Source organism: Leucopleurus acutus, assembly GCF_964270905.1.
Source record: "Leucopleurus acutus genome assembly, chromosome: 8".
Lineage (NCBI taxonomy): Eukaryota > Metazoa > Chordata > Mammalia > Artiodactyla > Delphinidae > Leucopleurus > Leucopleurus acutus.
In genome coordinates, this window is record NC_139151.1 from 10900994 (window position 1) to 10916199 (window position 15206).

Genomic DNA, 15206 nt, shown 5'->3' on the forward strand with positions numbered 1-15206 from the left:
CAATGTTTATGCAGTTTCAAAAGATTCTTTAAAAGGGAAAAAATACTTATTAATATTGACATTCAGTAGGATGTTTCTGTGGGATGTTTTTGTCTTACCTAATGTTTTTGTGTGGAAGCACACATTTGATGATATTTTAAGATATTTTTGATGGCAAGACGTTCAGCAAATTTATGTCCTTGGAGTCAGCAGCTTTGAGCCAGTGTCTCTCTCAGGGGTGCCCGAGTTGAGTGCTTTTGGACTTGGTGGATTTCTAATTAATATCTTGATGCTCTGTTAGAACAACATTGAGATTTGTTTTACTTGAGTAGCACATCTAGAAGCACTTTCATTTTTTAAATTTTACATATAAACCCTTGGCTAAATTTAGAGATTTCTGAAATATTTTGGAAATGATATTGCAAAATTCACCGGTGTTTAGTCCAAGTTGAGTTCTTTTCAATAGAAACTGAAGTGCTTATAGTTTTTTTTTAATCAGAAAAATGAGAAAGAAACACAAGTAGATACATTTATTTCTGGGTAACATTAAGAGTTTCATTATGCTAAGAAAGGGTAGCGATCATTTAAGAAATTAAAAGAGCCAATATAAAGCCAAAAAGAAATCAAAGGATCCAGGATAAAACCCAAAGGCTTTATTCCCTAGTTCTATTCAGCCCCAATATTAACTGATTTGAAAATAAATAATTAAAATAGTTTTTCTTCCTGGAAAGTAAAATATGGCGCCGTAATGTAATAGGGCCCCATATTTTAAATCCTGTACGAAGCAAACGTGGACTGCAGTTAGGTGACGATGCTAGGTCATCACTCTCAATGCAGAGCAGTGGGTTGGAGTTTCTCTTCTCCAAGTCCATCCCCTGGGCATCTCTGGTCATCTCTTGTCTATACAATATGAAGGGCTTTAAAAGCAGCCACAGCCTGTTTTTCCCTTTCGTGTCTGTTCTGCAGTACTTCCAGCAGTGAGATTTCAGGTAAAATGTCTCCGTTTCCAGCATGGGTTGGATTTTTCTTTTCCTTTGAGGCTTGACCACTCAGATTTGCAGGTTTGGGTTTGGGGATGGTCTTCGCATATTCCAAAGCCTAAAAGCATAAAGATAAAATTTTATTTGAGATGGGAAGTGAACCCTGGATTCCTTAAATTAAATCTAGTCTTAGGAAAGGTTTATTGATAATATAATTGGAGACTATTGCTACAATAATGTACTAAGGGATGGATGGAAATGGAGACCAAATGGAAAATACAAATAATGCAATATAACGCACAGTTTAAACAAAATCAATTAGCCACGTAACAAAATGCTGTGGAAAAAAAGAGAGTTGAAGAATGATATGTACGGTTGTGACTCTGGACGTTTTCTTTATAAAACTGAGTTTTATTCAAGTGCTTGAAAATGGATTTCTTATGTGTTTGATCTGTTTAGCTTCTGGCAGTCTTATTAAAACCAAACTTTTATTGAGGAGATATTAACTGACCTTTCCATCCAAAGAGGACTTGTTACAGCTTGAGACCAAAGACATCACTGTAGTTGAGATAAAACTGAGTCTCCATTATTACACCAACTATTCTTGTTTCTGGGTTCTTACAACTCTTGCAAGTATATAATAGAGATTGAAAATTATTTTTTCCTTTTCTTTAGCATATCTATAGATACCTGGATACTAAAAAAAGGCAGTCTTTTTTTCAGTGATGTCAGTTCTGACAGGCATTACAATAAAAATGAGATTACTGAATATGATTTCTAAATCTGCCTTTACATGTTTTACTTTTCTAAAATTAACCATTTTTAAAAATTGAAGTATAGTTAATTTACAATGTTGTGTTAGTTTCAGGTGTACAGCAAAGTGATTCAGTTATATATATGTGTGTATATGTATATATATATATACTTCTTCAGAGTCTTTTCCATTACAGGTTATTACAAGATATTGGATATAGTTTCCTGTGCTATACAGTAGGTCCTTGTTGTTTATCTATTTCATATATAGTAGTGTTATATGTTAATCCCAAACTCCTAATTTATCTCTCCCCACCCCCAGTTTTACAGTTTAATAAGGGTTTCTTGAGAGCTAAAATGGGAATGGATAATATATGTAGGTCCTAGAAGGGGAAAACTCTCCAAAACACAAAAACTCCAGACTTCTCAGTGTGTGTAGTTGACTTCTATTGGAATTTCTAATTATAGACTTGTTGCCTTGAATCTCTTCATGAACAAATAATGGATTGGAGAAAAAAAGAAAAAGTGGCATCATGGAAACTCAATCAAGTGGATTGAGGTCTTCAAGGTCTGAGGAAGAAAGGCAATAGATAGAAAATATGAGAGTCTGTGAAAGAGAACATGAAGTACAAATTCCTAAAAGCACCAAAGGGTCACTTGTCCCTCGTGCAAAGGGTCCCACGTCCTTACTGGGACTGAGGCAGAGACTTGAACTGCAAAGCTCGGTGTCTCCATAGAACGTATTTCATTCACATCACAACTTAGAGTTGGATGACTTCTGAGAAGGAGAACATCCTGTATTTATCATTTTTATTGGGTAGAGGAACCTATATAGTACCATCCCTTAGGAGAAATATAGGGAATGAACTTGAGAGAAACAGTGAAGGACTTTCCTCTGACATAAGCACCCGGACATGACAAGAAGATGCTAATTTCTTAAAACTTATTTAATGGTAGAGAAGGAAATTGATGGTTAATCAGGATTATTAGTTTTTTTCTATGAAATCACCTAACCATTGAATTTTTGTGTGAGAAACTCGAAATACTATACTTGGAGGAAAACATGTGGAAGACTAAAGATAACAGTGAACTTCAGGGGAAAAAAGAGGCTAACCTTCCAGCATCATATGTGTGTATATCATTTTTACATCAATATCTGTGAATGATGGGGAGCCGCAGGAAGAGTAGTAGCTAAAACATCCTCTGTGTTCAAATAATGTGAGGAATTCATTGTCATGAGGTCACAGAGGTTTCCTTTTAATTCTAATTAAAAAGACAACTGCCTTGGTGAGAATTTCTTACCTTCTGCCGAGGGACAGCAGATTTATTTTCAGTCTTTGCTATTTGTGGCTTTGACGGGACGGATAGTGCCTTCATGTTGTATTCCTTTACTTGTTTTGCATATTCCTTTTGCTGTATTAATTTCTGCATCTGTTCAGAGAAACAAAGTGAGGGTGACTCACAGGTCCTGCTAGATCGCTCTGTTCTCTATCTAAATTGACACTAATTTTAGTGAGCTGGGCACGGGGGAAATGGGATCACCACGTGTAAGGTGACAGCAGTGAAATGGTTAAGTTAATGTCTCTCCTAGAAATAGTTTCTCTTGAGGGGCGGAATGTCACTGCAATAGCACACCCAGTGTTCACTTAACAGTGGCTAAATCACATTCAGCCTCTTCTTTGTTGCGTTTACCCAATTTATTTTCACTTTTGCTTCCAACTTTGAACTCTACTCTCTTTTTATGCCTTGAGTGCAGCTGCAGTTAAAACACATTAAATGAAGATCTCCTTTCACTAGAGGAAAGAGAATAAAGTGGATGTACTTTTCATGGCTTGGGAAACTCTTACCCTGAGTGTCTTCTCTGTAGCCACTCCTCAATATTATCAAGATAACTCTATTGGGAAAGACCAACGACCATATAACACACACATCTCTTTTCATGTGCATGTGTCCCACTTTTCTTTTTGGGCCTTCAAACTAACTAAAAGGTGGATACATAAAACAGCATTGGCTGAGTAACTTTATTTTATGGTAGAAGTAGTGCCCGGGGCTTATTACCAATGCTACTTCAGAAGGGTCTCTATTCAGAGGGAGACATTTGAATTAGGACTTGGTTCTGGGGGTATCTTTTTTTTTTTTCAGGTCCATACCTTTGTTTTTATTTATTTATTTATTTTTTACATCTTTATTGGAGTATAATTGCGTTACAATGGTGTGTTAGTTTCTGCTTTATAACAAAGTGAATCAGTTATACTTATACATAGGTTCCCGTATCTCTTCCCTCTTGCGTCTCCCTCCCTCCCACCCTCCCTATCTCACCCCTCCAGGCGGTCACAAAGCTCTGAGCTGATCTCCCTGTGCTATGCGGCTGCTTCCCACTAGCTATCTACCTTACGTTTGGTAGTGTATATGTGTCCATGCCTCTCTCTCGCTTTGTCACAGCCTACCTTACCCCTTGGTTCTGGGGGTATCTTTATACAGTTTTGCTGGAAGACAAATGGCAAATCCAATCCTGGAATTGCTGTATGTACATCACACTCACTTTGTCTCTGATGGACTCAAGGTCAGGTCCGAGGCCTCCAAGCTTCATGTCTCTGTTCTGATAAGCTTTCAGCTTGGAACTCTAAAAATACAATCAAAGTGACAGTTTCTTTTAAAGACTTGTATGTCCCCCACCCTCGAGTTGTCATGGCCACATAAGAAAGGGAAGAAGCAAAATGAAGAATGGCAGCCTGTGTGGACCGTGGGAGAGTGGGTGTGTTTCCCAACAACTCTTCCATTTTAGTGGTCGTCATTGATAACAGTTTCCTTGGTAATTTGTAGCTGGTGAGCTAACGTGTTTGGACTTTTCCACTTCTGCAATAAAAAACATTGAAATTCTGAAAATTACAAATAAAAAATTTCAAGTGAGTGAAGTGCTGCTTTGTTATTAACATTTTTATCATAACGGATCCATTACTAATTTGCTGCTGCTATGAGTAGTATGTCTAGTTTTGTACCGTTCACTGAACCAACTGATTTCCCTGGAAGAGGCGATCTAAGCGAATCAGGTAAGCACACTGCTTCGAAGAGAGAGCACCCTGTCTAATGTCATAATATTCAAAAGAAAGGAAACATTTAAGGGTTAAGAGTCTAAGCAAGACCCACTGAGAAACTCATTTTATTCAGTGTGATTTTGGATATTTTGAAAGGTACAAATAATTTTACACGATAATGCTTATTACTATTGCATATTTAAAGGGACAGAGTAAGGGCTTCCCTGGTGGCGCAGTGGTTGGGGGTCCGCCTGCCGATGCAGGGGAGGCGGGTTCGTTCCCCGGTCCGGGAGGATCCCGCATGCCGCGGAGCGGCTGGGCCCGTGAGCCATGGCCGCTGAGCCTGCGCGTCCGGAGCCTGTGCTCCGCAACGGGAGAGGCCACAACAGTGAGAGGCCCGCGTGCTGCAAAAGAAAAAACAAAAAAAAAATAAAATAAAATAAAATAAAGGGACAGAGTAACAGACCGAGGCTATTTAATTATTAAATTATGTCAGTTGAGCACAGTAACAGGCAGGAAAAATACTAACGCGCTCCTGACTGTAGGATAGGTTAAGATATTCCCCAAACTCCCACTTTTGACGTGAAATCTGACTTGCTACTTGCAGCAGATACCCTTGTGGGGAAACAAAGGCCTCTTTTCTTTGCATTTGTGAGTTCATTGAGTTGTCTTCCGTGGGAAGGGCAGGAAGGACAATACCAAAGAGATGGTTTGGGTGATGGCAGTGATCTTAGGGTGCCTCAAAATTGGTGCTTAGGGTAAATAGCCATACCGCAGAGGCAGCAGTTCTGAGCTAACCGTGTATGGTGCCACCTGTCTATATGCTCATGGCAAGGCATGGTATTTTTCTAAATTTGGAAAGTTCCTGTTAATTATTAAGTCCTAAAATATACAATATATCTAACGTGCCCTTTCCTAAGAGAGAATTTGGCAGAGATAGTCCAGAGACTTTAAAGACAGAACATTTCATCATATAGAGAGTTACTGCATATAATTCTCAAATCTTAACAATGAACTTACGTAGACACTTATATCAACTGTTACTGCTCACAGTGCCTATTGACCGACTACCTGGAGGTCAGACCACTTAGCTTCTCCATTGCCATTTCCCAGGCTCAGAGCCAAAAGCTCTTTCCTCCAGACCCCAGCACTGAACTCTGGCCCATGAGATATGAATGAAGGTTTGCTGGCATAGACAGAGGGTGCATCTTGGAAAACCTTTAATTGGATTGGCACAGCCCCTCCCCCTTTCCCTTTATCTTGCCTTGAATGTGGATGTGATCTCTGGAGATACAGCAGCAATCTTGTAGCCAGGAAAGAAAAAGAACAAGAGAATTGTACAAATACTGGTTCTGATGTTTTGAGCTATAGAACCACCGGTGCTAGCAACTACCTACTTGTGGATTAATTGTATGTAAGAAGAATGAACCCTTATTTTTGAAATTGCTGTAAAGAGTAGTTCTGTGACTTGTAGCTGAAGGCAGTATTTCTAAGGTCCTACAAAATTTTTATAGTACATAGCGCTTCACAGGGCCAAAATCATGTGTCATTTAGGCAACACCTCTACACTGCAAGGATTAAAAGTTCTGTAAACAGAATTTGCCTGATTAGTATGTTAAATATTTGTAGTCAAAACTCTTTCAGTGCATCTAATTCTAAAAGGTCGAAGAAGATCCTTTCTTAAGTCTTTGGACTAAAATAATTAAAATATAGTATACAGAAGAATATAATATATAGAAGAAGTATATAGAAGAAATATTGTTCATTGAAGGCATTTCAAAATCATAATTCTCCTTTAAGAGAATAGACTCATCACCCAGCAAAACCACTACAGCTGCTTCCTGCCCTTTAGATGTATCCGTTCATACTTTATAAAATTGTCCCTATGCTACAAATTATTTTTTTTGCTGAGAAGGTTACCATTACACTGTATTTCCCTGTCACTACATGTTTTCTGAAAATGTGATTTTTATGTATAACATTCTATTGTCTAGTTATAGTTGAATTATTTAGCGATTCTTCTAAATGTTGAACATTTAAGATGTCCTAGGGATGAGCACTGTTTGTGGGCTACTCTGATTATTTCTTTGAGATAAATTAAGAGAAGTGAGATTATTGAGACAGAATCATGAACATATTGAGGGCCATTCATGAACACTTCTGTTAACAAGGTAGAAGAATGCTCTTTCTGTCCAAACCTCGATGACACTGGGTATTATCACATTTTAAAACCTCTGCTAATTTTTAATAGGTGAATGAACTCAGATATCCTATACTTTGCGATTGCAAATTTGTTCTTTATCTGGCATATGCCATCTCCGCCATTGTTTTGAAATCACTAAGTTACCATTTGCCAAAGTAAACCAGTAATGAAAAAGGAGAGAACCCCACTCACATCCAAGTCATAAATCCAGTTTGTCCAAAACTGATGAGACAGAAATGATCAGTGCCCAGAAATCGCATCCTTAGTCTGAAGCAGCTTAGCTTTAATCATTCCACCAACTCACAAAAGATGTAATGTAAAGCATGAATAATTGCTTATTGCATCCCTGTTGAAGTTCTTACTATCACCTCGAATAAACATCGTGGCTGTCCCAGAAAAACAGGGCCGACGGTCTAGCACTGCAGACTGACACGAAGGAAAGAGTGTGGCCCGAAGGGGTCATCTCCAAATGCCACTGACTCCTTGACAGGCTGAGCTGCTTCCAGTGAAGAGATGTTTCTCAAGGGAGAGCGATGGCTCCTAACAGAGTTTGTTCTGGGTGACTGGCAATGAAAAATCCTGGATTTACTTGTTAGCTTCAAGTAATCTTGATTGGTTCCCAGTGCTGTAATTTTGTTTGATCTCTTCCTATCAAAATTCTTTTTCACAGCTTTATTGAGATAAAATTCACACACCACCAAATTCACCCATTTGAAGTTGTACAGTCCAGTGGTTTTTAGTATAGTCATCAAGTTGTGCGAAGGTCACCACAATCCAATTTTAGAACATTTTCATTGACCTAAAAAGAAACCCCGCACCCATTAGCAGTCCCTTCCCTCCCCCCACCTCCAGCCCTAGGCAACCACTAAGCTACTTTCTGTCTCTTCAAAAGGCTTTCATAGTCAAATAATCCCTAGAATTTAGTTTGATTTACCTCTCTTTGGCTGTTACAAGACCAAAAGGTCACAATAGCACCATGCCACCCCCCATTTTTAAAAATTAAATCAACAATAATAGTCTCATTAGGTCTCCAAACACGGGGAAAATAAAAGCATGTTTTCAAAAAATCCCCGGCGGGGTTTGCTGCTACTCTTTGCATGAGATGCACACAGGGTGACATCAGCCAACCCTGGCTCTAGCTGACGGCTGACCAGACCAGATCTACCCCTTGGAATCGGTGTCCACTGGTCATGGCTTTGGCAGAGTCTGGCATAGGATCTCCTGGTGGAAGGTTTCGCCGGCCATCAATCACACGTCTTCTCAAGCCGGAAGAGTGACTTTGATTGTAAACGGTGGGGGGGCAAAAGGTGCCTGACTTGGAAATGACATTGACTGTCCCGGGAGGACTTGTTTCAACTCTGAGAGGTCGTGCCCCGCTGTGGGGGACACTGCGGGGCTTTCCTCCAGAACATTCCTCAGATGTGTAAGGGTGAGAAAGTTACTCAGAGACGGGACGGAAAACAATGCCTCAAATACTGCGGAACAGCAAGTGAAGGAAATTTGCTCTGCGGTTGCTAAACTTAATCCAAATAAACCTCGTCTTAGAAGCAGTCAAGCAGCAATACCCGGATTGTCTGTGACAACAAACACACGGGTTAATTACTGCAGCTCAGCTCGACACAGCTGTCAGAGAACTCCTTAAGCAGTTACTTTGTGGCCGGTTGCGGTAGATATTTTTATTACTGTTTGTCATCACTTGTGCTGTGTTACTCTCTCACTGCCTGATGTCTGCATTCAGTGGCGTGGACGATGCTGAATGTTCGTAAACTGGTCACAACAGAACTGCCAGGAGAAGAGGAACAGTGCTTGGGCCTATTATCTTGACAAATCCTCAGATTTTTAATGTGATTCGAGTCGATTCCCTTGGCAACCATGAGATTTGCTTTGACTAGGAAATGGGCATGACCTGGGGAATGAGTCCCTCTGTCTGGGGCCCCGGCTACCTGCTGTCCTATACAAATAGCTCGGTTCTAAATCATTTTAGCTTCTGGAATGGCTTCCCGGACAAAGAGTGCTTCTGTGTCTTTGTCGGATGTAGGCTGAAAGTCTTGGATGGAGAAAATGGATACGTGTGGATTGCAACATCTCTGAGAGAAAGCAGGAAGGCAGGGATTTCCCAAGTTGGAAAGAGGGCTGGGGAAGTGGGAAATGGAAGTTCTCTTTCTTCCTCTTCCCTTCCCTTCCCGATCTTAGATGTGTCATGATCCACATCATCACTGGGTACTGTCCTCTGCCTTCCCTCGGTAAAACACAGATTCAAACCACCAAAAGGAGAAGGAAGGGAAAGGAAACTAACATTTAGTTGATGTCTATTCTTTGCTAGGCACTAAGCTGTTTTTTTTAAATTTATTTGTTCATTTATTTATTTTTGGCTGCGTTGGGTCTTCATTGCTGCGCGCAGCGAGCAGGGGGCTACTCTTCGTTGCAGTGTGCAGGATTCTCATTGCGGTGGCTTCTCTTGTTGTGGAGCACAGGCTCTAGGTGTGCAGCCTTCAGTAGTTGTGGCAGTGGGCTCAGTAGTTGTGGCGCACGGGCTTAGTTGCTCCGCAGCATGTGGGATCTTCCCGGACCAGGGCTCGAACCCATGTCCCCTGCATTGGCAGGTGGATTCTTAACCACTGTGCCACCAGGGAAGCCTAAGCTAAGGTTTTTTTGTTTTTTTTTTTTTTTAATAAATTTATTTATTTATTTATTTTTGGCTGTGTTGGGTCTTCGTTTCTGTGCGAGGGCTTTCTCTACTTGTGGCGAGCGGGGGCCACTCTTCATCGCGGTGCACGGGCCTCTCACTGTTGCAGCCTTCTCTTGTTGCGGAGCACAGGCTCCAGTCGTGCAGGCTCAGTAGCTGTGGCGCACGGGCTTAGTTGCTCCGCGGCATGTGGGAACTTCCCAGGCCACGGCTCGAACCCGTGTCTCCTGCATTGGCAGGCAGATTCTCAACCACTGCGCCACCAGGGAAGCCCTAAGCTAAGGTTTTAATACATTGTTTCACTTAACTGTCAAACCAAATCTACAAAAAGAACAATTCTGATTGTGCGTATGAGGAAGTAGGGGCTCAGGTGAACTAATAACTTGTCAGAGTCACAGAGAGATTAGGTGACGAGAATTTAGAAATGGCTGAGTGCGTGACTTCCACTAAACCCTGCTCATTAGGAATTGTTAAAAGCTTGCATTGTCAACAATAATCCACAGTTGGCAAGAACCCTAACCCAGAAGGTTCTCTTCCGAGGTAGTGAGTTTGAGCTCTTTTTTAGGCCCTGGTAACTCGTAAATTCCAGAGTGACAGCACGCCCTCACCTTGAGAATGTGTTGGTTCCTGAGCTCTGAATACATTTCCCTATAGAAATAATAATACACACAGTGTCTGGCTTCCTAGTCCAGTCTACAGACCCTATTCTATTTATGAAGTACTTGAAAACAGTACTAATCATACCTCAGATTAGGTACGATTAACTGTCAAGTAATAATGTTTTGGTGGAAAAATAAGTTACTGATGAAGCCAGGAACACATTTCTTCTTATTTACTGTGAAACTGGGGATCATCCCAGCTCTAAACAACCAGTAGTGGTTTCCACAGCCTGGGCAAGAATTAGGTACCCCGGCAGGACGGAGGATGTGAGGGAGGGTCATGTGAGGAGCTCAAGAAGCCCTCAGGTCAGCGTGTGGGAAGGGGCGGAGGGAAGGACCCCGGGGCTGTGAGTGAGCTGAAGGCCTAGGCTCGCAGGTGGCGGCAGTGAGCTGGGGCATTTCATGTGCCTCAGCCTCTGAGGTTCTATCTCAGGAGGACACACCAAGCTGGTCCTCCTTTTCTTCTCTGCAATGGGACCCACTGTCATTCTAGTCCAGCTTTCCCTTCTTCTCAAGGCCACCCTTTCCTTTTCTTCTGAGGCTCGCATGTGGGTGTCCACTGACTTCACGATCCCCTATTCCTGGAGTGCCCTGCACCTGCCCTGCACACCACAGCCAGAGCAGTCTTTCTAAAACATTTTAACCACATTAATGTGGTTAAAATTCTTCCATGCCCCCCACCAACCCCCCGCCCCAACACCAGCTGAGGGATTAGAGCCCTCCTTCTTCCAATGACGAGCAAGATCCTCGAAGACCCGGTGCCTGACCTACTTCTCCACTGTCACCTCTCAACACTCAGCACCTCCCAGTTTGAGTGACAGCAGCCCTAAAATGCATCAGTTCCCAGCATGCTTTGTGTTCTCTCAAGCTTCAGAACATTCACTTACACTGGTCCCCCTGCCTAAAATACTTTCAGTCTTCCTTCTTTTGCTAACTCTCAATCATCCTCTAAGATGCCTCACGATCACCTCCTGAAGCTCTGCTTGACTCGCAGGTGGGGATGTGTCCCCCTCTGTGCTCCTCTGTGTTCACTGTGCATCTCTCTCTCTTTTATTTCAACATGATACTGCTGGGGAAAGGGCGTGGCTCGTTTGCTGTACATCCCAGCACCTGACACAGTTCCTGGTAGGAATTCAACACATATACGTTGAGTTGAACTAAGGATGGCTCCCTAAATCTGCCTTATAGTGGACGCCCCACGGGTGTCCACTGGTTCCCCGGCTGCTGGGAGTGTTGTCTGCTACGGCTCACAGTCGAGTCCCTCTCTAAGAACTGACCTCAGTCAGATGGAGCAGCTGTGCCCAAAATTACAACCCTCCCCCAGAGACAGTCAGTAGCCAATGGCTGATCCACGTGGAGGAACATCCGGGTTCCTTGCCTCTGAAGGGCCATCCCAACTTCAGAACCCTCATGGGCTTGGCCGAGGCGTCCTTTGCACCAGCCTCAAAGCCGCCCCTTCTCCCTCACCCGGCCCTGCCCTCTCCCTCCCCGACAGGGGTGGTTCCCCGGTAACTCTCTTGCTCACAAATCTCCATTTCAGAGTCTGTTCCTGGCGGGGCCCATCCACCACAGGACTATTGCTTCCAGCCAGTAAACTGGGCAACTACTTCCCTGTTGCCCGGTAAAGCAGAATGCATTTTCCAGCCTTTTCCTTACTATTTGACACTAGAAACAAGTGATCTTTCCTGAGGGGTTTTTATTGTTTGTAACAGTAGAGAAACACAAAGGACATAAAAAGACTCCTTCAACGCTCCTTCATTTCTTCCTGGAAACCTTCCTCTTTGCCTCCCATCCCCATTTCCCTTATTTAACAAAGCAGACCCGATGGGAAAGACCTAAGTGCACAAAGGTGCTAGTCATGGTGAATCTTAGGTAAATACAGAACTCAGTAAAGCAAACATTTCAGAAGAAAGCTCAGTCATTGGCTGTCCTGGGTGTTTTACTGCAGGAGCTGAGGTGAGATGAAGGCTGAGAAGGGGTGGGGACTAGAGGAAGAAGGAGGGGCAGCAGCACCCCTATTCCAGGCCTGGGATAAGGAGAATGAAAATCAAGGTCCCTGTGTATTATCAAAATAAAAGGTTAAGTAAGTAAGATGCTTTTATTACCTTAATGCTGCTTCTTTTCCTATGCTTCTTCCCCTTTTCCAGTTGAAACAGATAGCCTTCAGAATTGCTACGGCTAATTTTCACTTGGTTTGTTTGGCTTCTCTCTGAACTGAGCTGGGATTCACTTTCCACCCTTGACGGTATGGGTGGAAGCGTGACGCCGGGTAAGGCCCCTTCGTGGGGATGCACCTCAGTCAGATGCATTAGCGCTTGCTGATGCTGCTCCGTTGTCTGGGGGAGCCGGGAGCCTGGAGAGGCACTCGCAGGTTGGCTCTCAGAGGAAGAATGGAACTTCCTTAAAGGAAAAAAAAAAAGCACAAATCTGTTAATGAAACCTAGATACATAAGACTTTTAGCATAGAAGTCTTTATGAACCATTAATTTGATGTATTTCTCACTCCCCCAATCAAATTAATGTTCTTTAGCTTAATCTTTTCATAAATACATTAATTTCTTAATATCCTCTATTTTTTCTTTAGGATATTCTAGCTCTTACTTAGAACTTTCATTTAGTGCATTCAGAATAGAAAAAACATCATTCTGAAAAATCAAAGGCATTCCCACCACAAAATACCTGGACAGGTTGGATTAAATTAAACAAATGCCCTTTTAATTAGATAGTTGGATTTGTAAGAGAGACAGGGAATCTTCAGAGACCACAAACTAAACAGAAACTAAAACTAAAGCAGATTTAGGTAAGATGAAGCTATGGCTTTCTTTGAGGGAGTTTGGACCTAAGTGCTTGAGTTTCACCATTCAACACTGGTATGGGATATGTGAGATCTTGGCTCTGTGTCGGGCAGAGAATCAGAACTGAGATGCCTGCGTGAAGGCTGTATGTAACCCTTGAAGAGCTACACCCTCAATAAAAAGGCAAATTAGTGAAAAACTCGTTCACCAGCCTTGGGAAACAACAAAGCAAGACTATCTGTCTTAATGTAGGCTCTGAGCTGGGAAAAAAATTCCCTGTGAATATCTACGGGACAACATTTGGGGTTCAAATTTACCTTCCCCACATAATCACGGAAATCCAACACCAAGAAATTAACATAAAGTGATCCTAGAGGAAGGATACCTCTGTAGTATCTGGCAGAAGCAAGTTCTCTGGAAGGATACATTCCCACCCAAGCCTGCCTAGGTGTCTACAGAGAAGATGGATAAACATAAGTTCACAATCCAAAATCCTAGAACATGTGAGTAAATAACCTACCAAGTATGAGAATGAGCAGATACACACACAAAGCAGTAGTAGATTTCTAAGAACTTAAGGTAATTGAATATTAGACAGCATTCATAAGGAAGCATGTTTATAATGATTAAAGACATGAAAGAAGAAATCAAAACCCCGAGAAATATATTCTGAAAAAATAACAGGAAGGTTTTAATCAGAACCATGTAGAACTCCTAGACATGAAAAACACCATTACTGAAATTTACAACTCAGTGGATACACCAAAGAGCATATTGGGGCCGAAGAGACTTAGAAACTTAGAGGAAATTTCTCAGAAAGAGGCATAGAGGGATAAGAGATGGAAATAAGAAACAGTTAACAAGACACAGAGTCTAGAATAAGAGAATCAAATATACATCTACTTGGTGTTCCTGAAGGAAAATGAGAGCAAATTGGGGAGACATAATATTCAAAGGAAAAATGGGTGATAATTTTCCAGAATTTATGAAAGAAATGAACACTCAGATTTAGGAATCCCAGAAAAATCACAAGCAGGATTACAAATTTCAAACCTAGATACATCACAGCAAAGCTTCAGAACACCAAAAACACAGACCTCAAAACCAAGAAGAGAAAAAAAGACAAAGACAAAAAGAATGATAATTACATTGATAAAAGACTTTTTGAAGAAATAGAGAAGCCAGGAAATAGAAAAACAATGTTTTCAAAGAGGTTAATTCTTTATCAAGTTAAACATAATTTAAGATAGAGAGGAAAGTAAAGGAATTTCCGGTAAATTTACCAGTGAAATGTACTTGCTGAAAGAACTTCTAAAGGATCTACTTCAGGAAGAAAGAGTAAAATGGAAAAAAGAATGGGAGGCAAAGACAATAATAAACAACTGGTTAAATCTAAAACAGCACTGACTCTATACAACAATAATAAAACAATGATTAGTTTTAGAGCTATAAGATGCTGGATAAAAATAATATGTATGACACAAGGGGTGATTGGATTACAACAATCCAATGATTTGAATATGTCTGCAGGAGAATAGAAATTTTAACACTAGACTAGTTAATAATGTAAGTTTAAAAAAAAAGAGAATAGAAAGAGAATATGCATTTCCAAATCAGTAGAGGGAAGAAGTAGCAGAAAGTTCTATCAGTTCAACAGACAGTATTAAAAAAATAAAGACAATATGTATTGGAAAAAGTAGGGTGGCTAGGACAAATTAACATAGTAGAAATTAATACAAATATATGAGTATCACAAAAAAAGTAAGTAGTTTAAAGTTTAATATCTGCCCACAAATAACAACAAAAGAAAAGCCAAACAAAAAAACAGATGAGAACTAAATAGTTTTACTGGAAAATTCTATGAAATCTTCAAGAAGCAGTTCCAGTTGTACATGAAGTCTCCCAGAGGATATAAAATGGGGGAATTATTTTAAGGCTGGTATAATCTTGATAACACATCCAGGCGGGGGCCAATGGCAGATTGGAGAATTTTAAGCCAGGCGCACTTCCTGCATGTGAATGTTAAATCCTAAACAGTGTTAACAAATCAAATCAAGCAATATATTAAAATCGTGTGACAAGTTGGGTCAGTCCTAGGAATAAAAGGACGATGGAA

The 15206-nt window shown here is 41.1% G+C and overlaps 1 protein-coding gene across 5 annotated transcripts in view; it reads right to left on the reverse strand.

Moving 5' to 3' along the window:
• Window positions 1–879: 879 nt before the first annotated feature.
• JHY (junctional cadherin complex regulator) overlaps window positions 880–15206 on the reverse strand; it is a gene marked incomplete at both ends in the record, with an annotated part of 63893 nt that continues 49566 nt past the window's right edge. For 3 of the 5 annotated variants that reach the window (XM_082844668.1, XM_082844666.1, XM_082844665.1), the window contains 4 exons: window positions 880–1077; window positions 3015–3143; window positions 4255–4335; window positions 12401–12695. In XM_082844668.1, the coding sequence (XP_082700794.1) occupies window positions 880–1077; window positions 3015–3143; window positions 4255–4335; window positions 12401–12695 (703 nt within the window). Of the gene's footprint in view, window positions 1078–3014; window positions 3201–4254; window positions 4336–12400; window positions 12696–15206 lie in introns of all 5 variants that reach the window. The other 2 variants (XM_082844664.1, XM_082844667.1) reach the window with 2 other exon arrangements.